General features: G+C 48.9%; 1 protein-coding gene and 1 pseudogene across 3 annotated transcripts in view; both read right to left on the bottom strand.

Moving 5' to 3' along the window:
* SLCO3A1 (solute carrier organic anion transporter family member 3A1) overlaps positions 1-26,423 on the bottom strand; it is a 319,452-nt gene that overhangs the window by 33,313 nt on the left and 259,716 nt on the right. For all 3 annotated transcript variants that reach the window (XM_028122068.2, XM_028122069.2, XM_028122066.2), the window contains exons 5-7: positions 17,193-17,357; positions 12,038-12,236; positions 9,458-9,596 (exon numbers count right to left, since the gene is read on the bottom strand). In XM_028122068.2, the coding sequence (XP_027977869.1) occupies positions 9,458-9,596; positions 12,038-12,236; positions 17,193-17,357 (503 nt within the window). The remainder of the gene's footprint in view (positions 1-9,457; positions 9,597-12,037; positions 12,237-17,192; positions 17,358-26,423) is intronic.
* LOC114223238 (RNA-binding protein EWS-like) lies at positions 18,894-20,767 on the bottom strand (annotated as a pseudogene).

Genomic DNA, 26,423 nt, shown 5'->3' with positions numbered 1-26,423 from the left:
AACACTCAAATCCTTGTCTCTGATTCCTGCAGTAGCCCGGGAGAAGAGAGAGGTCCAGGTCTGGGGGGTGCTGAGGACCACACGGACCCAAAGAGTGCTCAGGTATAAATGAGGAACAGGGCCCTTGGGGATGGCTATGGTCCTGCCTCATCAAGCATCCTAAGAAGTGAGCTCCAACTCAGCCTCTTAGAAATGTGATGTGAGTACTGGAACTGAGTGATCAGGGCCAGGACCCGGTGAATGAACCATGTGATTGGTGAGGTTTGTTTCAGTTTAAAAAGTAACCTGTAACTGGTACCTATGCTCAGTCATACATTTTTGCCCAATACCCGGACTAGGGCTCGCCTGCATTATATTTACCATAAAAGGAAACTGCCTGGTTCCTCTCTGCTCTGAGAAGTGAAAAACCCCTTCTGAAATGGATCCACTCTGGATTCAGTCTGTGCTCCTGCTCCTAATGGCATGGGATCAAAAGAGACCTCTTTCTCTCAGACTGACACAGTGATTGCCTGGCCCTGCCTGGTCCAGGGGGTGAATGTGTCCATGAAGCCAATGCCTGGGGAATGGAGTGAGTGGACAGCAGAGTTGAGCCACCATGGGATCTGAGGCCGAGACAAAGGGAGGGACGTGGCAGTGCATGAAGCCAGGGAGAGGGATGAGACAAAAACAGGCCAAGGGCAGCTTCAGGCCGACTAGACAAAAATGAGGCACTTGTAAGGTCAGTAACGCCAGAAGAGCAGAAGTGAGAAATACAACCAGTGAAGATGTCGGCTTACTGGCACCGAGGAAAGAAGATGCAAATGGGTGGGTCCCTCCCAGAGGTTCTGGGCAAACCTGTCTTTATTTATTCAGATTTAACTTAATTTATTCGAGAAGGGCTGAAGAGGCTGGGGAGGATGTAAGCCAGAGGGTCTGAGCAGGGACTTGGGTGGGTCTCCTTTTTGGGCAGGTGACTCAGTCTGACACAATGACCAGGAACCACTGGGTGGCCCCACGGTCTGGGGGGCAGCTGGGACTTCTGTGCAACCCTTCCAAGGGGTATCAGAGGGAACATGCTAAGCCTGTGGCCATAGGGCAAGAGATGGGGAACATCCTTCATTTGGGCTTAGGTGACACAAGAGATGGGCCTGGATGTCATATGCTAGAGGAGGTGCAGGGACTCTGGCTGCAGAGGCAGCTGTTTGGGAAGAAACTTCCACCCACACGTCCACAAGTGGTGGGAAGAACCGCAGACAAGGACCACACAGTTTCATCTTTCCCATAATTGCAAGAGATGACTTTCCACCAATGGGGTTTCAGACTACCGTCCCAAATAGAAAGGAAGTGGGGGGACAGCCCTTCTGCTGATATTAACCGGGTGTCTATGTGGGAACTCGTAAACTTGCAAAAGCTCCAAGCAGCAGGAAGCTGGAAAATACAGAGCAGACCTGGGTGTGACAGAACGATCCACTCTACTGAAGGGATGATAGAGGCTGGGATCTGAATTCTCACCCTGTCTGGGTACGACAGTCCCTTCGGGCCAGTCTCAGGTGGGTCTCAGAACCCGCCTGTAGACTGTCATGGCCTGAATGAAGTGGTAAACCCAATGCTCTCCTGGCCAGTGCCCGATATATTTAACTAGTAAGAAAGTACACCAGGCTCCAGGAGATTGGCTTAACCATTCCTGACCTGGGAAATGCCCAGTTTTCCACCCCTGTTTCAAAGGAATGTCTTCCCAGTTCACCATTCTGTGGGAGGGAATGCAGTTTCTGCTGTCTCCAGGGGAGCTGGATTCTCTGTCTGGTGTCATATAGTGAGGTGAGGTGGGGTGGGGGCGGGGTCTGGCTTTCCTGGAAATAAGTGCATCCTGATCTATCATGTTGATAATCAGATGACCACTGTGCTCACAGAGGAGCTGGCCTGGCAATATTTGGCACCAGAGGACAGAGTGGGACTGACCTGGAAATTCTATAAGAACTTATCCTATAGGCAGACTTGTCCTGGGCATAACATGACCTAAGAACTACAAGAGACACAATGATGTCTGCAAGACCTAAAGCTGTGCAGCAGTCTGAATGCCCATCACAGGGACTGGTTACACAGGCTCCAACAGATCCCCATAATGGAAGATTACATAGCTGTTAGAAAGCGTAAGAGTGTTCTTTACGTACTGACATGGAAAGAACACCAACATAAAGTATTAACAACGAAAACCTCACACACAAGGTACAGATTAAGAAAGACCTTAGAGATGCATTAAATGCCAGTCGGATATACAAGAAACTAAAAACACTCATTACTCTACTTGGCAGAGTGGTGGGTCAAACGGTAGGTGAATGGAAGACAGTGCTGGAAAGGAGAGTTTCCACTCTTTTTTTTTTTTTTTTTTTTTACACTTTTTGGTTTCTGAACAATACAAATACATCATCTACTAAAGAAAAAAAAGAAGAACTCCAGAACATTACAAAATAAAGAAGAAATCAATGAAGAAGAGTAGTAGTCACTGGAAATCATACTCGTATTCCACATTCAGTCATTAATTTTGACTGAGAAATGTTTCTATTCACATAGAATGATGGGGATAAATAATTACAATAAAGCTGGAGACCATGAAAATAGAAAAATTACTCTTTGGAATCTGGGGCTAATTTTCTACTGATGCAGGAAATCATAAGCATGCTATTTTGACAGCTCATATTACAAGGAAAAAATACTTTTCAGCAATGTTTCAAAAATACTGGCAAACGAACTTGTTTGTGTTTGGGTCTTTTCCCCCTACATGTAATACCAATGCACCAACTGCTATTAATCGTACAAATAACACTGATTTGTAGGTTGAAAGATGACTTTTCTAAGGGGACAGGTACGGGGGTGATGAGGTCGGGTATACTGAGAGCCTCCTGGATTGAAAGGTGGAGGGTTACTCCCAACATTTTAGAATACTCTTTCTGGTTTTCTTACTGTAATGTAGTTAGTTCCTAGGCAGAAATGACAATTTCGATTAAAAGTCGGGCCCTTGTTCTGTAGTTTGGAGGGGAGTTTGCCACCAAGAGTGCTGAGATGTGTCATGCTCGGTCCTGCTGTTGCCTCTGAGAACTTGGATCCCTTGTGCATGACATCCTAATGAGGGAGAGACAGATCGGGACATTTTCCTTCCAGTGGCAATGAGCTCCTATACGTCCTAGACACCTACGGACTCCCTCATGATTCAGCCAAGTCCCTCAGACCCTCTCCTGTCATTCCTTACCGTCTTTTTGTAGCTTAGAATCTCTTCACCGCATTGGCCCAACCCAAGCTGGTATTTTAGGTAAAGCCCTCAGAGCTCAGCACAAAGAGCACCAGCAACCCATGTGCCTCAAGGCAAAGGGGATGTTGAAAAACTGCAAGAAGAAATATACTCTCATGTTCCCTTTCAAGGTCACTGGCTGAAGGATAATGGCCAGGGAGAAACATTATGGGATGAAAGCAAGACCTCCATCCACCTCTCGCTCCCATAACCTGTAAGGCAGGTGCCGGAGCACATCTGGGCAGAGCCTTAATTATCTCCTGCAGGAGGAGAGGAAAGGGCTGATCTTTGGGGAGCGGCAAGGCCCACGCTTTGTTCCAGCCACCTCAGGCAGGAAGTGTGGGCAGAACACAGAAGGGGAAGGATGTGGCTCATGCTCAGGAATGGGGAATGAGCACCGAGCCCCTACGCTTCTCCCTCTTTCTCTCTCTCCTCCAAGTGGAACCTGTCCCCAGAGCACAGGGTCCAAGCCTCCCCGCTACCCCCTGGAGCACACACACACACAGCACACACCGTGATGTCCTTCTGTGTCTCTCCACCGCCAAATGCCCACTCATCCTTCACGAGAAGGACCCCACCACTGCTCCTCCTCTGGGGGGAAAATATCTGCACCCCTCCCTTCCAGCCTCACCTGGTTCCCTCTAGGCTCACTGATCTCCCCACGTGTCTGCTTCTTTCTCTTGGAATGTAACCACCTATCCTTAAATGTCGGGTTATTATTAATTTCTTTAATATAAAAGTTTTCTCCTTACTAAAAAAGGGATGCGTGTTCCTTTTGAACAATTTAGTAATAGGCAGAAAACGTGAAAGAAACATATAAAAATTAATTTTTTAGTCCCTAGCCAGAGGTAATGTTATATATCTTCTGTAGAGACCTTCCCGTGTAGAGATATACAAATATTTAGATTTTTCCTTTTTTTTACTAAAAGGGATCATAATCTGTACACTGTTTTATAATATGCTCTTTTTGCTTAATAGGTTAGCTGTTGCTCATGGGTGTTCTTTTGTATACAATTCTATCAATATGTCACATCTCATTGTAAACACGAGCTCCTACCTTTCTAGCTCTGTATCTCTAATGCCTAGTCCAGGGCCTGAGATATATTAGATGTTCAGGGTGACATCCCCCCAGCTGGGATTGATTCCAGAATATTCACGTCTTCTGACAAGCCATTGCCTGAATGAATATAGACTTTTAAATCCGTTCTGGCCAATGAGGCCAGGCTCTATGAGAGAGCTTGCAGACTCCAAACCTTTGAGGGCAAGAGAGGAAGCAGAGAAGTAAACCGGCGCAGGCGTAAGGGGTGGTCAGGGGCGGAGACTGTGGCTACAGGGGATCAGGTGTCTTGTCTGTAGGTTCGACCATTTCTCAGCTCCAGGCAATTGCTGCCCTATGGGGGTGAAGGGGCAGGTCAGTTCTCATCCAACTTTTACAGAGAGGCCGGAAATCCAGATGTACAGACTGTTTAAACCTTGGTTCAGGCCCCAATAAGCCCATGTACAGGGCAGAGATGGCATAGAAGCAATCAGTTTGTTTCTTCTGCAATATGCTGACATGGCACCTCCAGTCACCAGCTTGCTTTCTCCAGTGCTTGAAAACACGAAGGTGGGAAGGGAAAGGACACTGAAGGCTGGATGCTCAGTGTCCGCTCAGACACTGCTTCTAGAAAGATATAATTTCAGGAACCCATCCCTTCTCCTGGAGCAGTGGTTCTCGACTGTGGGGGATTTGGCCCCCAAGCAGAACCTATGGAAGTATCTGGAGACATGGGTGGTTTCACAAATGAGCAAGGGTTGCTATTGGCATCTGATCGGCAGAGCCCCACAGTCCCCACAACAAAGAACAACGCAACAACGTATGTCAGTAGTTCCGAGGTGGAGACATTCTGGAGGGGAACAGTGGTCCTCAACTCTGTTACGTACAAAAACACTTGGTGGGGGGAGGGCTTTAAAAAGTTACTGATGCCTGGATCCTACCCCGCAACAAAGAAATCAGAGTTTCTAAGGATGAGGCTCAGGACTCAGATTTTAAAAGTTCTCGAACAATCCTAATATGCAGGCAGGACTGAGATCCATGAGAGTAAACAATAAGTTTCCCGCATGCGTCCATCATGGATCCCCCAGCCCTCCACAGAACCAACTTAGGGCTCTGCTCAAACAGGATATGCACAGATATGCATATCTATTGCCGGCATGGGGGACAGATTAGTGATCTATCATTAGTCTCCTACAAATTGCGGTGCTGGGCTTGGATTGACTTTCAACGTTCTACTGGTGGCTGATAAAAGTCTTTCTTTTTTTTTTTTTTTTGTTTCTACTCAATTATTCAGTACATCAAAAAGCTACAACTTCCAGCAGTCAGTCAGCCTCATACCAACATGCTTTCCGTTGGAATAATTACTTCTGAGAGTGAAAGGTACAGAAACAATCTGGACAATATATTCATGCCAAAGGAAGCTTATGAAATTAACTCGCAATCTTTTTTGTCACCGCCCCCCCCCCCCCGGTCATACGCAATGAGAAGAATTAGAGATTGTATATTAAACACAGTCCTGGAAACTTCCATTGCTCTCACTCAAGGAGATAGGAAGTAAGAAAATAAGAAAACAAAACCCAAACTAGGGCAGCAAGGCAAGTCTAATAGGAAACTACTAATGCTAACCAGATTCCCCTGTAACCAGAATTATTCGATTGGTGACTTATCCACATTTAACTGAGTTGTGGGCAATCTTCACAGGTTCTGAGGGAAGCTGTGTGTGGGTCGGGGATGAACAGGGACTGGAGCTTTAGTACTGAAATCTGCACCAGCCAACCTACCCGCCTGCCAATTGCTATTCAAGGGAGTATACAGTATTCTCACCCGTGGCTCCCTGGGGTCAGCACGTGGCCTCCAGCCAGGTGTTCAGGAAGCCTGGGGCCTTTATCCAGAGCCATGGTTGGCACTAGAAATGCAAGGGTCCAAAAGAGAACCCCGTCCCTGGACGCAGGAGCCTAGGGAAGCAGACCCAGGAGTCAATAAGCTGTTCGACTGGGGGTGGGAGGGTCAGACCTTGTCGGATGGAGCAGGTGCTGGAGGACTCTGCAGGACGGGGTGCTAATGCACCCCTGGAAGAGGTGCTGAGCGGGGAGGGGGCTTCTCAGCTGCAGGTAAAGAACGATTATGCATCTGAAGGGCTTAATGGAGGAATCTGCTTGCTAAAAGGAGCAAGGAGGTAAGGGAGAGCTGGGTGTGTTGGGGAAACCCCAGGAAGTTCAACCCAGCAAGTCGTTCTTCAACAGGCGGGAGGGGTGGGGAGGCTGAGGCTGGAGAGGCAGCAGGGCCAGCCTGTGTGGGTAGAGGGTCCTGACCGTGGAGCATGAACGAAGAGGTATTTGTCAAGGAGGAAAAAGGTGAGAATCCCAAAGAGGTTAAGTCACCGAGTCAGAGGAAGACGCTGGGGTGGGTGTCGGACAGACGGACAGACCTACAACATCAACACCAGTGCCAGCACATTCTGCATGACCTGGGGTAAGGGACTAATCTGTAATCAGGGAGTAAAAATCACAAAATCACACCTCCATCCCCGGGCTGCTGTGAGGACCAGTGAGGTAAGACGCACAGGGCTGGGCAGGGGGGCAGGAAGGAGGGAAGAGAGTGGAGGAAGCCTTCAGTCCATGGAAAAGCTTTTCTGGGAGCTTGGAGACAAGAAGGAAAGTAGGAACGAAGGAGGGAGTGAATGCACCAGGAATATAACCCACCATTTGGCATTTTCTCAAAATACTGCAGCAGAGATTGAAAGGACTGAAATTGCTTTTTGCTCATTTTTGGCTGGTGGCCTGAGATTTCTTTGACTTTAGGCCAAGCTGTCATGGGCCGTGAGTGACAGGTGGAAGGCCTGTTGCCTGGCCCACGCAGGCTCTTGGAAAAGTTGCTGGGGTGAGCTCTACAGTTACGGGTGTTTTGAAGGCTAGATTGTCACAAGGGCCCCTTTCTAGGATACGCATGGCTCTGTGTTCCCAAATCCCTCATTCATCCTGAGACCTGCCTCCATGGGGGAGAAACGTGACTCTCACTCAACCCTGGGGCCTGGGGCTGTCTCAGTCTCTGACTTGTAATCGCAGGAAGAGAACCTCTCTGCTTTGCGGACAATACAAGGCCTCCAGTAACGTGAAGAAAAGGCAGGTATCTGGTGAAGAAAGGATATGTCCAGAGGGAAGCAGAGAAGCTCACTGTCCAATAATTGCATTCCACAGCTTGCTCTTCAGCAGCTGGAAGCAGTCAGGAGCCTGGTTAGGCTCTTATTCAATAAGACTCTTGCACATGCAAGATCAAGGGAAATGCAATTTTTAAGACAAATTTTTTTTTTTTTTTTTGGGTCAGAGAGTGCTCTGAAACAGAGACTTGTATGGCTTCAGGACACCAGCCTATATGGAGTCCATTTAATTCTTGAAACAGGACAATAACCAAAACTGATTTATATAACTTTTTTGGGTATTAGAATGTTAATAAAATTGTTGTCATGAAAACGAATAGCTTGTATTTTTATTTTAACCAATCGCAAGGCTTCATCCCTTTTTTTAGATTCATTTCCACTCACATAAAGAAATTGCTTTATCATCTAATTTAAAAAAAAATCAGTTTTCCTTCCCCTCTGCTCTCCCCACATGGTGATTTATTTTCTCTGTAGAAAAATGTTAATAACTGGCCAGGAATCTAAATGTTAAAAAGCAAAGAAAAATGAAATCTTTGGAGATGAGAATAAGTGATCGATTTTTTTTCTTTCAGAGAAATTGCCGCTCCCAAAAGACACAGAATATGGAAAGGAGAAACAAGTAATTACAGCTCTAAATTCCTTTAAAGCAGCCACTCAGCCCTCTCCTTCACATCTTTCTCTTCATCTAGACATTCCTGGACATTTCTGGAGCAGTTCTGGATGCCAGCCCTCACTCAGGAAACTCACAGATCAGAGCAGATGACAAATATTTTTGGCCGATCACTGGAGTGAAATGAAAGAGCAGCCTCCAGCGGAGACAGGTGCCAGGAATTGCATAGGCAAGAGCACCAAAGATAAAGAAGGAAAGGGAAGGCTTCACAGAGAAGGGCGAATTCGAGGAGGGTATTGACAGGTGAGTAGGAGTTGTCTAAACGGAGAGAGGATAAAAAGACATCTGTTGTGTAGGGGAAGCTGAATACCACAAACTGAAAGGAAACAGAGCTGAAGAGAGTGGCTGAGGATGGATGGACGTGTGCTGAAGACACATACAAAGCCAGTGCAGTGCCTAGATCTTATCTTGTAGGTGACAGGGTAGCACGAGGAGGGGTCCTTTGCAGTGTTACAGAAGTCATTTTGGCTGCAGTACAGAAGATGGACCAGAAGGGGGCCACCCTGAGCTGTGAGGCCAGTTAGGCAACTATACCACAGGGGTCCAAGCAAGAGGTGAGGAAGGCCCACACCAGGGCCGTGGGGATGTGGATGCAGAAGACAGGCAGGTGTGAGACACACCTGGAAGGCGGGATCAGCATGACTTCATGACTAGTCCCTTAGCATCACATTTTCACGCAGAGCAGAACACACAGAAAACTGTAGGCCGATAGCCAATTGGACAATTCATGCTGAGAAGGAAAAACAAACAACAAACAAAACCCCCAAACCTAAAAAACCAAAAAGCAAAACAAAACAAAACAAAGTTTAGTGGGGGATGGAAAAAGGTGGGAGGTATCTAGTAGAGAATAAAAAGGCGAAGGGAACTAAGGAAGAGGTTAAATTAGCGTCAGTCTCAGGCTTGGAAGAGGTCTTCTCTGATAAATGGTTTTCTAAAGCCTTTCTTTACATACTTCTGTTGATGGGGAGCTCATTACCTATAGAGTCAGGCTGTTTCACTGATACCCTTGGTAAGCACCTTGAACCATGATCTTTTTTCCTCTGGCTCCATCTGTACAGCTTCCTTTGAAATTTTTGCTTTCAGTGGCTCCATGACACTTTTTGGAAACCTATTTGATTTAGAAGGAAGGCCTGAGCGATCAGTCCTCCCATCCTGCTGATGGAGGCTCCTCCACCAGAGCGTGGTGGAGTCTGAGAAAAAGTCACGGTGCACGCACACAAAGTATGGAACGCGTGTGGTTGCCCACTGCTGCCCCTGGCCACGGGTTTTAAGCTACTTTGTCCGCCTGAGTCCCCTGCCCCATCCATCCCGTCACAAAATCACCAATACCGTGCTGTTGCAGCCGGCAAAGCAGGCAGACAGGTACGTAATGCCATCTGCCCCACACACTGGAGTGAAGGAATCGGTCTGGCATTCACAGTTTTTATTGCAGGGCGAGTAGGGGTCCAGGGCCGAGCCAGGCGCTGAGCTGGAAAAGAGAAGAAACATGGAACCCATCAGAGGAAGGGCGACTTCTGTTGGATCTCCCCAGCGACAGCCTTCTGCCCTCTGCTGTGATGACGTGCCCAGCACCCCTTCCTTCTCCTCCTCCGACCTCACCCCTCCTCGTCCCGCAAGGACCCCTCCTCGTCCCGCAAGGACCAGCCCAGTGCCACCGCTGAGAGCCATACATAGCAGAAGTGGAAGAAGCCTCTTCCTTACCGTTTGCGCCAACGTGCCTTCCAGGCTGGAGGCAGCCCAGGCTCGGCTCGGGGCCACCTCCTCCGTGTCACTGCTCACGACTCCTGCAGCCTCAGCCCGCTCCCGCTTCCCTGACCCCACACCACCACCAGGCACAGCCGGACACCGCCTTCTCCCCTCCTCGGGCCGGTCCTTGTCTCTGCCTCCTCCCTCCTCCCAGCACGCAGCAAGCCTGTGATGCTTAAACACCACTACCACTAGCCTGGATTCAATAACTCTCATCTGTTTGATTGATTTGCCTTCCTGAGAAAAACAACACAAGTTATTTTAAATTTCCTTTTGTACCATTAAAGGCACAACTACCTGAAGCACGCAAACTGCAAAGGGTTAAAGGATGGAGTGGGTGTTTTTAGCGCTGTGAGAGAGAAACCGTCTCCTTCCAGCACCATTATTTTCAGCTGAGCCTCGTAGGGTTCATAATAAGGACGATGACGGTGGTATCTGACAATTTACATGCCAGGCACTGTTCACGGTACTGCGGATATTGTTGTACTTATTCTCAGTGTGACCCCGTGGGGTTGACAGAGAAGGAAACTGAGGCAAAGCCAGGCTGAGTCACCTGCCCAAATCTATCTAAGTTGTACATGGGAGAGCTGGGGTGGGGAGGGTGGGGATTGGAGCTCTACCAATTTGGGCAGAGTTGGCAGTGGGATTGTAGGCTCTGAGCCTTTTTTTTTTTCTTTTTTCTTTCTTAATGAAGAAGAACTTCATTATCGTAAGACCCCGTGCTTTGAACCACTACAAGTTTACTACTTGAAAGTTGGCACAGAAGGCTGGCGGTCTTTCTCTCCAAATGCTGTTACTTATGGCATGCACACACCAGAAGGTGCCACATTTGGGAGGAGGAGGAATGGGGGCTGGGCTGGGGTGGGGGGCAGAAGAGACCCTGGTGGTGGTAAAGTGCCTGGGCTGTGCATGAATATACGGACAACTGCCCCCGCCTGTGTTCTCCCATTCAGCCTGCTTGACCTTGTCAGTTGGCAGGTAAGCCCGGCTCTCCTGTATCTTTGGGATACAGGACTACCAGAGAAAGCCTGATGGCCTGCCTGGAGGAGGAGACCGGCGTGAGGAGGAACTGGTCTCCTGCAGGTTGACTCTGCTGCATCCTTGGATGCTCCAGACTGATCCCCAAGCAGTTTCAGATTCTCACACAGAAAAGGGGACAGCTGTTGATGCTGGACATGTAAGCGCTCTCCATAATTCCCTCTGGGGCAATTCTGATTGGACTCTAGGCCAAAGTCTTGGGATAATAACTAGAAAAAAGTGTCCCATAAGAACCAACTTCCGGGCGCCTGGGTGGCTCAGTTGGTTAAGCAACTGCCTTCGGCTCAGGTCATGATCCTAGAGTCCCGGGATCGAGTCCCACATCGGGCTCCCTGCTCGGCAGGGAGTCTGCTTCTCCCTCTGACCCTCCCCCCTCTCATGTGCGCTCGTTCTCTCTCTCTCTCTCTCTCTCTCCACCTCCCCCCTTCTCTCTGTCTCAAATAAATAAATAAAATCTTTGAAAAAAAAAAAAAAAGAACCAACTTCCTTCTCTTCTCCCTCTTTTCTCCTTTTATTCCCCACCTGCTTCTCCTTTCCATACTTATCAACACCTACTAGGCGTGAGACCCTATAATTACTATGGGAGCCTGATGATAGCTTCTGATAATTTCCGGAATGATTGAAATCTATTGTCTTTCATTTAAAGCTGAATTTTAAGGGGCACCTGGGTGGCTCAGTTGGTTGAATGTCCCACTCTTGATTTCAGCTCAGGTCATGATCTCAGGGTCGTGAGATCGAGCCCTGCATCGGGCTCTGCGCTGGGTGTGCAGCCTGCTTAAGGTTTTCTCTCCCTCTGCTCCTTCCCCCACTTTTCTCTCTCTCTCTCTCTCTCTCTCCCCCCTCTCAAAAAAAAAAAAAAGCTGAATTTTAAAATAAAATTCTTCTGTATTATCTATCTTCAATCATTCCTAAAGTCAAATGCCAAAACGAGCGGAATGGTCTGAGCTCTCCACCCAAAAGGTCCATTTGACTCTTCAACCCCGGGAGGAAGATACAGAGGCATCATCAAACCCTCCACTCGTGGTCACCACTTGGGACAAAGAGAGCTCCCTGATCCGACCATGGAGAATGAGTCCAGGCATCCCTGGGCTGGCAGGGGTGGGAGCGGACATTTCTGGGACTTACGTGTTTCCATAGGGAACAGTAACCCCAGCCACAGGGCCCGTGTCACAGCCCAGGAAGAGGAAGGAGACGTAGCAAGCTGTGGACACCAGGTTGACGAGCATGGCCATCCGAATGGCCCCGAGGGCAGAAAGACTGAGCTTCTTCACCAGGAGACCGCCCAAGAAGATCCCCAGGCAGGCACATGGGATTGCAGTCATCCCTGGGAGAAAAACAGAGGGGCGGGAGCCGTTAGTGGGGGAAGTAGGGCCCATCGACACAGACAGATGGGTGCCAGGCAGGGGGCCGAGCCCTGCGCGGGCCAAATTCCCAGTGACCCCCACTGCAGTGCCGCCTCCTCCAAGCTGCCTCCAAGTCTCCATGAGGGGGCCTTATTTCTGCCCTCCGGAAACTCACAGAAAACCGTGGGAGACGGACGTGGAAACGCTTAGTTATTGGGAGTCCAAGTACATACGCCGATCTGGCTAAGTAAGGTATCCTCATGGGAAAGACACGGCTGGTGTGGGAATCACCATGAGACAAAGACAGACTGGGAACACGCACGTGCTCTCTGTGCATTTTTGAGGTGATGTGAAAGGGGACTCGAGATTATTTGGGGATTTTCTCCCCTTTCCTCATTAGCTGAGGAGGGCTTCATGGAAGGGTCTGGTGGCTGTTTACACAAAGGTCCCAGCACTCACCAGCCTGTGGAGACAGCATTTTAACCTGCTCCCAGACCTCTTGGGAAGGAGCATCCATCCAATCAATATGTTTTGTAGCTCTTGGTGAGTAATTGGCATAAAAATTCTCCCCTTCTTATAAAAAGAACATCTGCAAGGCAGCAGGGATCATAAACCTGTTATTTCTGATTCTCAGAGACTCAGTCCTGGGGTTCCAATCTCCTGTTTGGCTTTGCTCTGTCCTGATTTGCTTCATTTAAAACTTGCTTTAAATTACAGTGCATCATTTATCCACTGTGTAGACTGTGCGTGGCCAATTTCCCAGTCTAGGTGGTCTCCTCCTTGCCAATCAACAGACCTCTAGGTCAATCGACTACATCAACCAGCTGGTATGTGCTAAGGGAATGCAAATTAATTTTAATATTAGGCGAAGAAAAACATAATCAGGAAGGCTGAGCTCTGCAAGAAAATAGCACAAGTCACATTTAAATAAAACACAGGATATTTCTGTATTATCTGATGCTCTCGGAATACCTATGCTTGATTTTCTCTGGTTTTTGGTATAGAAACGACCTTCATGGTCTAGCCCCCATGTGCCCCTCTCTGCTCACCCCTGGCCCACGGCTCCTCCTTTCTCTCCCTGGGACAGGCCAAACCCATTCAGAACCCCAGGCTTTGCACCAGCTGGTCCCTCTCCTGGGACATTCTTGTACGGCATTTCTCCTTGGCTGGACCCACACCCCCTTCAGAGATGCCTTCCCAGACCACACCATCTAGAGCAGTCCTATAGTCTGTCCAGGGGCTCCCCCATCATTCCTCACCCCATTATCTTCATGGTTCTCCCCATTATCTGAAGCTGCCTTATTCTTTTTTGGTCTTGTTTCTTGTTTACTCTCCCCCTCCTCAAATGCAGCTTCCCCGAGCACAGGAACCTTTTCCATACTCTTCAGTCCAGCAGAGTTCCCTGTGCCTCGCACAGAGTGGGCCCTCAAGGCTTCTTTTTGGGGTGGATGAATTGGCCAGCAGGCTGGATCTGTGTGCACGAACACTGGTGCGGACATGCCCACGCCCAGAGAGCAGTCCTATGCTTTTGTTTCACTTCCTAGCGGAGACCGTGGGGAAGCATCACCTAGTGAGGACGGTAACTATGGCAATAACAGGCTTTCGGCGCCTTTTCTCCCAACCCGTCATCAGGCTGCTCTCTTCCTCCCTGATGCGTGTGCAGCCTTGGCATTCAGTTATCAGAACTTCCCCCGAAACTCCCTCCTCATTACGTTAACCTATGCAGATTGAGCCCTTTTTATCGTCACGCACAGATCCACACGTAAATCCATGCCATCGGTGCCTTAATCGTCTGTGCTGCTCTTCTCCGGACCCTGCCCCATTTGTTGACTTCCAGGGTGGTTCCGAGGCCCTGTGCTGATGCCGCAGGGTGACTGCATGGGCCCCATGCCCTGGGTCTGCAGGAGCCGAGCACTTTCTGATGTGAGCCTTGCCTGGTGCTCCCGGGGTCCGTCTCTGTGCCCTGAATGCCCAGTGCCAGCCCTGTTGCAGCCAGCCCTCCAGGGTCCATGCTGATTAGTGAGGCCCCGAACAGGACACAGGGAGAGGCCACACATGCATGCTACCTGTGTGGACTGCCGGACAGACGGACTGACAGATGGGCCAGCAGGTGGCCTCTCTGCATGGCAGGAGAAGGTCCTCCCCTACCAAGCACTCTGGCAGACAGAGTCACTGGGAAAGAAACAGGTTCGAGAAGGCGAGATTGTTTTTTTGACCTTCTGGCCTGAAGACTATTGATTTGTTTGTCGATAGAACTGTTCTGAAATAGAACACAGCCCCAACGTCGAGGCAACTGCGCAAATGTAACGAGAACGTAAGAAGAGCAGCACGGAAATGAGGAGGAAATGGAGGAACCTGGGCTCCTGGAGGGCAAAACCAGAGACACCGCAGGTATAACCAAGAACTTATGACTTTAATTATAAAGAGACCCGCTTTACCCTCTCCCTGCCAGACAGGTACTAGAGGGCTGCCTGCATTTTGCTAATACTTCTTGGAGGTGACCCTTGACAAAAAAAAAAAAATAAATAAATAAAAAATAGGCTTCTGCTAGCCTAGCAGTTCCCAAGGAGATGCTATGATCCAGCTGTGTCATCGTAGTAGGCTTTTAATTTTTTTTTTTTTAGTTGAGATATATTATGTCCTGGGAAGTGTACAAAGCTTAAGGGAACAGCTGATGAATCCTTGCATCTGTAAACACCCCTACAACCACTGCTCAGATCAAGCTTAGAACATTTCCAGCGGCCCAGGAAGGCTCCCCGGAGGCTGCCCACCTCCCCCTCCCGGAATGATAGTTCCCATCACCATGGCCTCTATCACTTTAATTAACTTTTCCCCCTTTAAACTCCTACAAATATGTCCTCTTTTGTGCCTGACGTCTTTCAACTCTGTCAGATTCATCCGCAGTGAGGCAGGTATGAAAATGCTTGCTTTCTCATGCTGTGTGGTAGCACTGTATGAACATTCTCTAATTTATTTACCCATTCTCCCACTGACAGACGTCTAGGCTGTATCCAGTTGGGGTCATTATGCACCAGGCTGCTCTGAACGCAGTTACATATGCAGATCGTAAGGAGTGGACTTAAACATTCATTTCTGTCAGGTATATGCCCAGAAGTGGAACGGACATATCCCAGCATAAAAATGTTCTTTCGTAAGCACTGCCTGGGAACTGTCCAAAGTGCTCACACCACTGGGCACTCCCAACAGCTGCTCATGAGAGTTCCAGGTGCTCCACATCCTCACCAACACTTGGTACTATCAGTCTGGTGGATGCGCAGTGAGTGGTATCTCAGTGTGGTTTTAATGTGTGTTTTCCTGATGACTCATGATGGGTTAGCACCTTTGCATTTCCTAATTGGGGCCGTTAGGTGAAGAAACAGGCACTGTTGAAGGAGACCTTTCCTCTCAGCAGACAATCTGACCCCCTACTTACCAGAGAAGGTAATTCATGGGGCTGGAGCTCTCTCTCAAATGCAGGGCCATACTAGCCGTAGTCTTAGTGGCCAGACTCATGCCTCTCTCCTTCTCTGCACTGGCAGCGCCTATGAGCTCTTCTGTCGAGGGCTGTCCATCCACATCCCTCTCTTTCCTGCAAATCCCCTTCTGCTGGCTATTTTCCCTCCACTTAGCAACCTGCTCGTGTTTCCTAGCAACGTCCCATCTCCCCCGCTCCCCCTCCACGGACACACGGCCACCTGCTGGGGCCCCTCTCCTCTGCGCCACGACTGAGCTTCGGGAAAGTGTCCTGCAGCCGCAGACTACTCCTTCCCTCTTGTGGGCAGCTCTCCACATGGAGCATGGGCTCCCCAAGGCCATGTCTGGGACACAGCTCTTGACACAGGATGTCCCAATGCTTGCAGCTAATGGAGACACCCAGCTCTCATTGTGTGTGCGCACTCACGCAGCTGTCTGCTTCCTCCTTGGAATTATCTCTTCCTTGACTCCCATGACCTGTGGATTTCTTTCCAGACTTCCCCGCAGATTCCTGTGTTTCCTCATGGTTGGGACTCTTCTCTTTCAATTCACTTTCTTGCTATGTAACTTCCACTCCCGTGTCCTCCACTACCACCCGGACATACACAGATGCAACAGAACCTCTATTCCCCAGCGGGGTCTCCTTGCTGAGCCCCCACCAAGTACTGGACACTGCAGAGACACACCATGGGTGTCTCACACTCAGCAACTTCAAATGTGACCTCATAATCTCCCCCACGGATCTGATTTTTCTCTTTTTCCAGGTTTCAAAAATGGTGCCACCAGCTGTCCGAGCCAGAAACATGGGCGAGCTTCTCGACTCTTCCAGCTCCCTTATCAGTCATGAGGCCACTTTCCGAACTCCACGTAAGTAATGCTGCTTCCCTTGAGGGCAAATTGGTTTTCCTTACCATGCCAACTCCAAACAGTGGAAGCAGATGCCCGTAGTCTCCTACTGAGAAGGATGGTAAAGCCATGCTTGAGCTTGGGGAGAAGGAGTGCCGTGATCCATTAATTATGTCTGCCGTGGGCAGGGGTCAGGAGGGGAGTGTATGGCTCCCAAGTTCTATATTTGCTGACTATGTGTTTCATGCTGCCAAGGATATTCTTACTTTTTTATGTGCCTGACCAAAGCCTGCTAACCTTTCTGGGCATGTCTTGATTTCCCTCTTCCTTCATCCTATCTTCCCCCAAATTCTGCCCCTCACACCAATCTACTGATCTCCTGGCCTGTCACAATGCTTCTTATGTACATTTTATATTTTAGCTCTTTCTTATCACATCCCTTTGGCAAATTCTGCTGCAAGAATAGACTTTGAAATTCCTTCTGCACACAGACCCCAAGAATACTGCTGCTGTAGGAGCAGAGTCTGGGCTCTTTCTCTGGTGGGCCTCGGTCTTAGAGGGTTACCTGCATGCGAGCAGCCTTCTGTCCTCCCGGGGGGATGGAGGAGCAGACTCACCGAGTAGCTGGTTGGCAGAAGAGGTGGTAAGGTTAAACTGCTGCTCCAGGTACTTCCCCAAGAAGGCAGCGAAGCCAGCCACCACTGCAATCTCCATGCAGGCAGCCAGGATGATGCAGGTGAACACAGGGTTTGAGAGCAGGTGCTTGGTGACCTTCGGGATCACTGCAGGGAGACAGAAGCAGAGGGTTACACACCGCACTTCCAGGCCTCCTGCCGCCAGAGTCCCTTCTTGACACACTTTGGCCCATCTCAGCAACCAGCGTCGGGAGTCATCCAGTTCCTCAGGCCTGAAACCTCAAACCTGTAAGTCACCCACAAAGTGTGGAAACTCTGGCTTCAAAATGTATGCTCATATTCTGCCAATTAAACAGAGAACTACTGTAAAAGGAGAGACTGTATTGTGCCTTTTCGTAGTCTACTGGAAATACCCAACTATTTTATAAGCAATGACAAATTATTTCCATCCTCCCCCAAAAAAGTTTGGGGTTTATTTCTCAAAGGAAAAAAATATAATTATATATCATAAAGTGCGTTAAAATGATGTTATATCAGTATATCTAAGCATATATATCCATAAGTTTGAGATAAATATTTATAACTCTATATGTGTGTTAAGAAAATATAATCTTAACAAGTTTCAAGAAAAAAACTGGAATTCTAGTGCTTATAAATACATACATACATACATACATACATATATACATACATGTGCCCAACCTCTTCTCACCAAGTCTATGGCCACCTCCCTGGCAAAAGCTTCCACGAGTTCTCACATGGGGGACTCCCGGGGAGACCCAACTGGGGTCTTGCTTTTCACTCTGCATCTGACCTAATCATTCCCTACATGGTAGCCGGTGGGATCAACTCAAATCACTTTCCTGCTCAGAACTCCTCCATAGCCTGGGTCTGCCCCTTAGCAATCTGATGGCACTTCCTGCCACGCCCCTCTTTCCCTCTAGTCCAGCCCACCTGCTTCTGCTCGCTCTTCCTCAGGCAGGTCCTCCCCACCTAAGGCTTTGCGCTGGGGGCTCCTCCTTCCTCTCCTGGGATGCTCTGCCCCCAGATCTTTCCTGCATCTCTTCCATCGTCCTCTGATGGGGTCTTTTCTCATCACCCAGTCCCACCTTGAAGAAGCTGCCCAACCAGCCTGGTGCCCCGGGCTCGGGCAAGAACTGAGGGTGGGCAGAAGCACTTCGTGGCTTGTGGACCATATTAAGTACCACCAGAGACGGAAAACAGCTCTTGTTGAGGTCATACATTTCGATCATGTTTTATTATACTCTCTTTTTCTTGAAGTACGTGGTTTCGTAAACCACTTAAGGTTCCCCGCTTACGTTGGTGCTTTAAAAAATGTGAGATTCATTTTTTTTTAATCCTTTCAACGCAATCAATGACACATCTTGGCAGTTGGCAAAGGGGCTCTGCAGGTATAGGAACCAGGACAACCCTATTGCTTCAATATTTATACTATTATTTTATTTTTATTTTTTATTTTATTATTTTATTTTTTACCATTTAACTTGTTTTAATGTTTCTTCACAAATGCTGAAAAATACTAAAGTACAGACAAGGAATAATCATGATGTTGTGGCCAACGTTATAAATATGGAATTATAATTTAAAACATTTTTAAAAAATAAATTTGGTAGTTTAAAAAATAAATCTGGTAGTCAATGCAGCTCTGCGGGGTCTCTGCATCTAGGAGGGCCGATCTCTGAGTTCCTGATGGTGCTTGCCTTTGTCCATTCTTCCAGGTCCTCTGCGCCTACTTCTTCTTCCTCCCATCTGTTACATCGAAGGTCCAGGGGGCCCACGAGGCCCGCCCTGTCTTCCTCCACCAGAGCCACCTTGGTCCATGCCCTGGCCACCACAGAAGCCTCCCTTCTCCACCACGGCCCCCTCTGAACATCCCACCGGGAACACTGCGGCCCGTGAGGCCGCCTCTGCCATGGTCACCACCCGGGGGTGGAAAGGGTGGTGGAAGGAAGCCTTCAGGCTTTGGGGCCTTACACTGGTTGCATCCTGTTCTCTAGGCGAAGTTCTGGTTTCCACACCCCAGACTGGGGCACTGCCAGTCTCCAGCTCAGTGCTGGACATTTCCTCCTCCGGGGCTCTCTTGGGGGAAGCCACCTCTGTCTCCTCCACGGCCTCCCATGCGACCCATGGGGCCCCCAGGACCTCCTGGGCCCCCGGGACCTACACAAAGTGGTGGCGGCATCCCTCTGCCCTCACGGGGAGGCATACCACCCCGCATGCTGTTCATTGGAGGCTTCTTCCAAGCAAGAGAAACCTTAAGTTTGCTCCCTTGAAAATCTTTCCCATCAAACCACTCCACGCCAGACTTGGCTGTTGGTGGGTCTTCAGAGGAAACTGGAGCATTACTTTTGGGCTTTCCTATTTCCTTGTCCAAGTAGATATGGATCATGGGTTGTCTGGTTTTCTTGTTCAACTTAACAACTCCACACTGCTTAAAGAAGTCTGCCAGATCATCTAGAGTCACATTGTCATTTAAGCCTTGCACATAAATTACACTGTTGGTCAGAGCCTTCATCTGGATCTACAGGTGGGCCCAGACCAAGATCTGGTCCTTCGTCCATGGGTCCACCAGGCTTATTGAAGCCACCTCGCTCTCCAGCACCCATTTCACTGCATCCTCCTCCCCGCCCACCTCTGCTCATGCCTCCATGATCAAACCCCCCTCTTCCCCTGCCCCGGTTATCAGGGCCACTCACGCTCCAGTTCTCTCCTGGCCCAGAAAATCCTCCAGGCTCCAGCCCAGAGACACCCATGCTGCTGGGGTGGTCCTGTTGGAATGAACTCCACTGCCCGTAGCTGCTGCTCTGTTGGAGGATCCTGGCTGTAGGATCCAGTTTGGGGCGGATAACCAGTGGGCGGCTGCTGCCCATAGTTGCTTTGTCGACCATAGCTACTCTGCTGTCCATAGCTGCTTGGCTGCCCACAGGTGTTCTGCTGTGAGTAACTGCTCTGATCCTAACTAGTCGGCTGTGTAGAGGAGTCGCTGGTAGGAGGATAAGATGGTGGTGCTGTGACTGGCTGCACGGCGTAGATCCCAGGTACCTGGGGATAACTGTAGTTACTCTGTCCATATCCTAGGCTGGGCTGGTTGTAACCCCCTGTGCTAGACTGAGGTTGACTAGTCTCAGCGGGTTTGTTGCCACCCTGCAGTCTTGCAGGTGTGGCGGCTGCCCATAGGCTGGGCAAGCAGGCTGAGCTGCATAGGAGGCCTGGGGGGTAGTGACCGTAGCAGTGGTGGTATCGTAAGCACCAGTGCCGTCCCCCCGGACAGGATGACTGTACGCCTGGGGGGCAGCTGGAGTAGTATAACCAGTGGGAGGCTGTCCATAAGAAGTGGCATAGGCGGTCTGCCCATAGGTCGCAGTGGTCTGAGCCTGGGTATAGCTGACATCAGTGGGCTGTCCATAGGTGCCATAACTTCGCTGCCCATATGCCTGGGTGATCTGTGCATATCCTTGAGTGGGTTGGGCGGTGTATGCACAGTAGCCCTGCTGGGCTGCAGCTTGGCTGTAGGTACTGTAATCTGTGGACGCCATTTTCTCTCCTTCTCGTTCCTTACGCCATTGTTTTAATGTGTACTTACAAAAAAGTCAACTGAAATGTAACTGATACATCACATGTGTGGTTTTATGGCTCTCACAGCTTAAAATGATGCCGGGCTAAAACAAGTAGATTAAAGTAATTTAAAGAGAAGTCTTATGTAAATAATGGTACAGGTGGTAAGCAGATAAGGCAAAAAGTGATGTGCCAGGGACTACAGTTAGGGGAAGTCTGTTCCACTGTAATCATGATGATATGGAATATTTGGCATGGGGTCTACTTTCCACCTGTGTAAACAGGAAAGATAAAACTGAGTCCCAGATGGAGCAATATTATTCTAAGTCTAGGAAAAACCAGTAGGTACCCATGGTCATACAAAATAAACAGGTGAGCAGGGAGTCTAATGCTGCATTCCAAGGTGATGAATTAGCCAGCTGTCCGAAAGAAGAGAGCTAATTAAACAGGCTCACTCTCATCTCCTAGGAGATGAAACCTCTAAATGGCCCAGCTAATTAGAATAAAATAATAATAGGGGATACGTAAGTTTTTAATAATGGTAACAGACAAGCTCAATAAATCAAAATGGCAGAACAATGGGTCAGCAAATGGCAGATACACACAGCTCAAAATTTATCATTTCTGTGAAAGATATCAAGTTTCAGAAATAAAAACCTAAAGAGAGGGACTTAAAGATCCTCTGACATAATAAAAGGAACTCAGTTAGGGGAATGAACTGAGTCAGAGGACAAGCTCAGAATCACTGTGGGCTGATCAACCTAATCCTGCATCCCAACTAAGAACCAACCAGAGGTGGTGGCCTCTGCTTTTCTGTCATAGTTTCTCACAAAATTTACTAAAACCTTAGGAAGGTAACTCTTGGATGATATAACCATGTGTAAGCACACACACACAAGTCACACAAAAACCCAGAAACCTTAAATCCATGGTATTCACTCATTTATAACTGTCTTTTTTTTTTTTTTTGCAAACACACTGGCCTTCACCATGTGTTTTGTTTATTATTTATTTATTTTTGCAGGGTTTTAAGCATTTAAGATCTGACTTTAGAAATCAGTTCAAATAAATGGCTAAAAGTGGCTACACTTAAAAATCTGTTTAAATGTTCAGAAACTTTCCTTTGTTAAATACACATTATTTTTTAAGAATCATACAAATATTTAGAGGCGTGTTGACTGTGTAATGTTTAAAAACGTGGACTGCTAAAGAAATACGGAAGATGAATACATTGCGTGTAAACAGAGGGTAATGCGGTTTCTGTCTTTAAACACAAAAGCCTGTTGGATGTTAAGACTCCATCATCCTAAATCGCTGCTAATGAGTGAAGGCTGATTTGCTATGGTGTGTGGTACATTGTGACGGCGTAATGTTCCTGTGGTAAGGGACTGGCTGACTGTCTCACTCCACACTGTAGAGAGACAGGTATGGGTCACATCAGGCGACCACAGTGCCTCCTGGTAACGAGTGAATGTCAAACCCCCAGCTGTTTATGTTTTGGCAGATAAAGACACTGTGGCTCGATCATTGTGGTCTTTTGGAATTAAGATATCTGAACTCTGGAAACACTGCCAACAATCAATAGGCAGTTTGGGGGCATTCCAGGAAAACGATCGTCTGCCATACTTTCATTGTAGGCTTCATTTCCTTTGTCAGGGTGCAGACCATTCAGACGGGGGCCTTAGAAAGAAGCAGGACAGCCACGCTTTCTCACAAATAAAACTGCATCCTCCAAATAGGAACTTTGCTCTCTGGCTCAGAAATGGCGCCAAAGAGGATTTAAGTTTGATCACATTACTTGGGTCCTGGTATCTCCTTGTCCTGGATCGTGGCCGTCGCGATTTACTGGGGAGGAAGGGAGAGCACGTCTCAACAAAGGCAACTCCAGTTAATGGAATGTTTTCATACTTCAGCAACCATTTTAATTATTCCAGAGATAATGCCACTTCAGTGGGGAAGATGCTTTGTTGAGATAGGAGAGCCTGCCTGCTTTTCTCTTAATATCTAATGACTAATTTCGTGTTGAATTAGATGTGAAAATCATTAGGTTTGAGGATCATCTGACCGAAGGCCCAGAGAAGCCTCAGTGGACCTTATTTGCATGAAGAACATTCTTTTCTTTCCTCCATCAGGCAGATTCGCTGCCAGAAATGACAGATTCCTCTTGCGTTCGGCTCTATTTTGCTCCCAGGTTTTCCCTTCCATCCTAGGCTTTATTTGCAATGACTTGTAGCACTCTCAAAAGATTCCTTTTCAAAGGCTCAGCCTACCCACCAAAGCCCCAATTTGAAAAGGGGTATTAATTAGCTTGAACCTCGGGCTATCCCAGTATTTCAAGCTTTTTCATTTGAATGAGTTCTTAAACCCATAAAATTCTAACCTTCCACGGAGGCAGCAGCTAATGAGGTGGCCCAGACAAATAGAAACTGATGAACCAAGGCCACACCAGGCCACTGAACACCCATGGTCCCCTTTAGCCAATTACTTCCCACCCACTGACTTAGCCTCCGAAGCTGGGAGCTGGGGAAGGAGGTGGGCTGGCTTGCACCATGCGGCCTCACCAGCTGGGGAAGACTTCACCTCTCATCAGGAGCCCGGTGCTGTCACCAGCAGGCTGGCACAAAGTGCCAAACAGCAGCGGGGGAGAGTTTTTCAGGGAAAACAGGCTTTCCACTCCTGTCTTTGGAAGACCTTCCTGTAGCTTTGAGATTTCTGGAAAATGTGTAGGTCCTCCAGGAGGGAGAAAGGCAAGTTTGGAGAAGGTGTGAGACTGATGGGGACAGAGCATTACCTGGGTGGGTACCTAGTACCATTCTGACCACTAACACATCAAATCACATAATCCTCACAACAAACCCGTGATCTTGGGGCTATGTACAGCCTCCGTTTACAGGTAAGGAAACCGAGGCGGAGAGTGGTCCCACGGTTAGGGAAGCGTGGCACCAACTCAAACCGTGGCACCTACTGCCCCAGAGCATGCCCAGGGGCAGGGTGTTATTCTGGTTCGGGTTTTCAGAAGCTCTGCTCCTGGTCAGACGATGGAGCATGCAGAGACCACTCCTGGTCATTGAAGGAGTAGCTTAATGCTTAGAAAGAATACAAAAATTCCCACTGGGGCTGGGGAAAATGACTCACGGGTTTAGTACTTGTTTTTTTAAAGGAAGAAAGGCAGGACAGGAAGGGAGGGAAAGGAGAGAAAGAAAGGCTTGCAGAGCCCACAGAGGAGGAGTCCTGTGCTGCAGAAAGTGTGACTGAGCAAGGCTGTATAAAATAAGGACCTGGTTCAAGGAGCCAGGTCACTGGGACCTGAATTCTACCTTCATGACTAAGCAGGTCTGTGCCTGGAGCATACCACTCCATCCCATGGATTGTTGCAAAGATTAAATGAGACCCATGCCTGCAGAGCAGGTGACCCAGTGATTCTGGCACACAGGTAAGTTGAGCACGATGATAATTAATATAATAGAAGCACTTGTTGGCTACATTAGGGAGCGAGCCCTCGAGCTGGGAGGACGTCAGACCTGCTCTAAGAATGCCTGTGTGTGAGCAGATATGGTGAGTAAGCAGAGCTGGGAGGACACTGGGTAGGTGAGTGGAGCTCCTGGGAGCTGCCGCTGGAGTCACTGGCTTCCCAAGGTCAGAGATGACCTCCTGCAGAGGGCTGGACAGGTCAGGGGGTCGGGGGCACACGTCCTTGTTGCTCCCCCCTCCTGGGAACTGGAGGTGCCCTGGGAAGTGCTCACTGTGGGGCTTGATGGTATTGCACTTGACTCTGAGATATTTCAGCCCTCAGGCTCTCTACTGAAATTGGCCTTGACCTTCTTTTTCTTTAATAACATTGCTGTCAATACACCACGGTTAATGCTCCCAAGAGGGGGAGAGGTAGCCAGTGTGTGCAACCACTTGGTAATTACAACAGTGACCGATGTTTGCTGGGCAGCCATCGGCTTAGCGGATGGGCCCCGTGCTAAGGGTCACGCATGTCACTCCCGCAGCTGTAACAACAGGGACGGTCTTACTGTCTCATAGGAAACCAAAGGTTCCTTGAACGGCTGCAAAAACCACGCTCCCAGAATGCAAAACCCAGGTCTGCCTGCGCCTCGGAGCCCACTTCTAAATCTTCAGGTTTCTGGACGGGGACTTGAATCAACGGAGAAGTGTCTTTCTGAACGGTAAGTCGTCATGAAGCGATTCCCAGTGCACAGGACTCAAGAGCAGAAGAGAGCAGAGAGGCGCAGGGAGCAGGGCGGCGGGGAGATACACAACAGTCTTTGGGCCACGACCAAAACCAGATGAAAGAGGAAGGAAGCAGTAACAAAGATGTGGAAAAACATCACCACAGAGGCCCGAGATTAGAGCCAAGGCAGGGTGAATCCTAGGAAACATGACGTCTCCTGGCGCGGCACGAGTGTCTGGCAGCCACCAGGCTGGTCCCCCCGTACGGGGTGCAGCCTGTCATCACTGCACCTACGTGTCCCCGGACACCCTCGCCTGGGTCTTCCTGTGTCTCCCATGCGAGGAGCCACCTGCACGCAGAGATGTGGGCACGGTGCCCGGTGCGAGCAGATGCTTCATCAATGCAAGAGGGATTAAAAAATTCAATAAACAAATTGCAGTCCCTAAAGGTAACTGTCACAATCTCTTAAGAAACCTTAACTGTGGAGACAGGGACCAGCTCGTGATCGCCCCATGGGCCACGTTCCACAGGCTCGTGGGCCACGATGCGAGTGGGAATAATTAGCAAATATGGCCATTTCCATCGCTGATTCTGGAGGTATCTACATTGTTCCCTTGGATAGCGGTGGGGAAAAGCCTGGGCGGGACGGGAAGCCTGTGGTGTCGGAAGCTTCCGGAAGGGAGTGCCTACCGTGCACTGGCCCCAGCCCGGCCGCCTTGGGCTCCCTGCGACCTTGTTGCTGCAGATATGACTGTCCCCCAATCTCTGTTCTGGGCTGTTGAGGGGCCCAGGGGAGCTTCGTGGCACCCTCTCGTTGCCAGCTGTGAGACAAGTCTTTGGGAACAGGCTGAAAGTGACATGTCTCTCGTATGGAGAAGGTCATGGTTTGAGTGAACAAACCAGAAGCCATCAGCACAGAAAACGAGCATTTACACTGAAAGCCAAGTGTCAGATGGGTGTGGATCAGCCAGGGGAACCCCGAGCCAGCCAGATCTATTGATCCTTTTTTAAAATCCCCAGCTCCTTACAACACTGCCAAGAAGGCCCGAGAGAAAAAAAAAAAAAAAATTAGTGTGGGGTCCCATTAGCTGCTTTGAGCCCAAACACCCCCAGAGGCACAGCTAGCTCTTGCAGCTGGCCAAGACAGAGAAAGGAGCCTGGGAAGCAGCAAGCTCTCTTTCAGATCCAACTGTTGCGTCTTTCCATGCCAGAGGTAGCAGGCAGAAAAGGACTAAAGAAAGACAGCTCCTCATAAGCAGAATGCCACTTTTGTAACCTCAAGCCAGCCCCTAGGAACCTTGTCTGGGAGCATGACATGCCACCTCAGTGGTGGCAGGGCTGACTGCATTTAGCATTCACGAAAACTCTACCTGTAGGAGAACGCACTGCTGGAAAGACAAAAAGCAGTGCTTAGAAAAGAAATGGTGAATTTCAGCACCCAAGCTGACACAAATGCCCTT

This window comes from Eumetopias jubatus, unplaced genomic scaffold, assembly GCF_037043125.1.
Source record: "Eumetopias jubatus isolate StellerSeaLion01/CBP00866 unplaced genomic scaffold, mEumJub1_p1.0 scaffold_7, whole genome shotgun sequence".
Lineage (NCBI taxonomy): Eukaryota > Metazoa > Chordata > Mammalia > Carnivora > Otariidae > Eumetopias > Eumetopias jubatus.
Note: the sequence above shows the minus strand (reverse complement) of the source record. Positions and strands in the feature narration are given on the sequence as shown.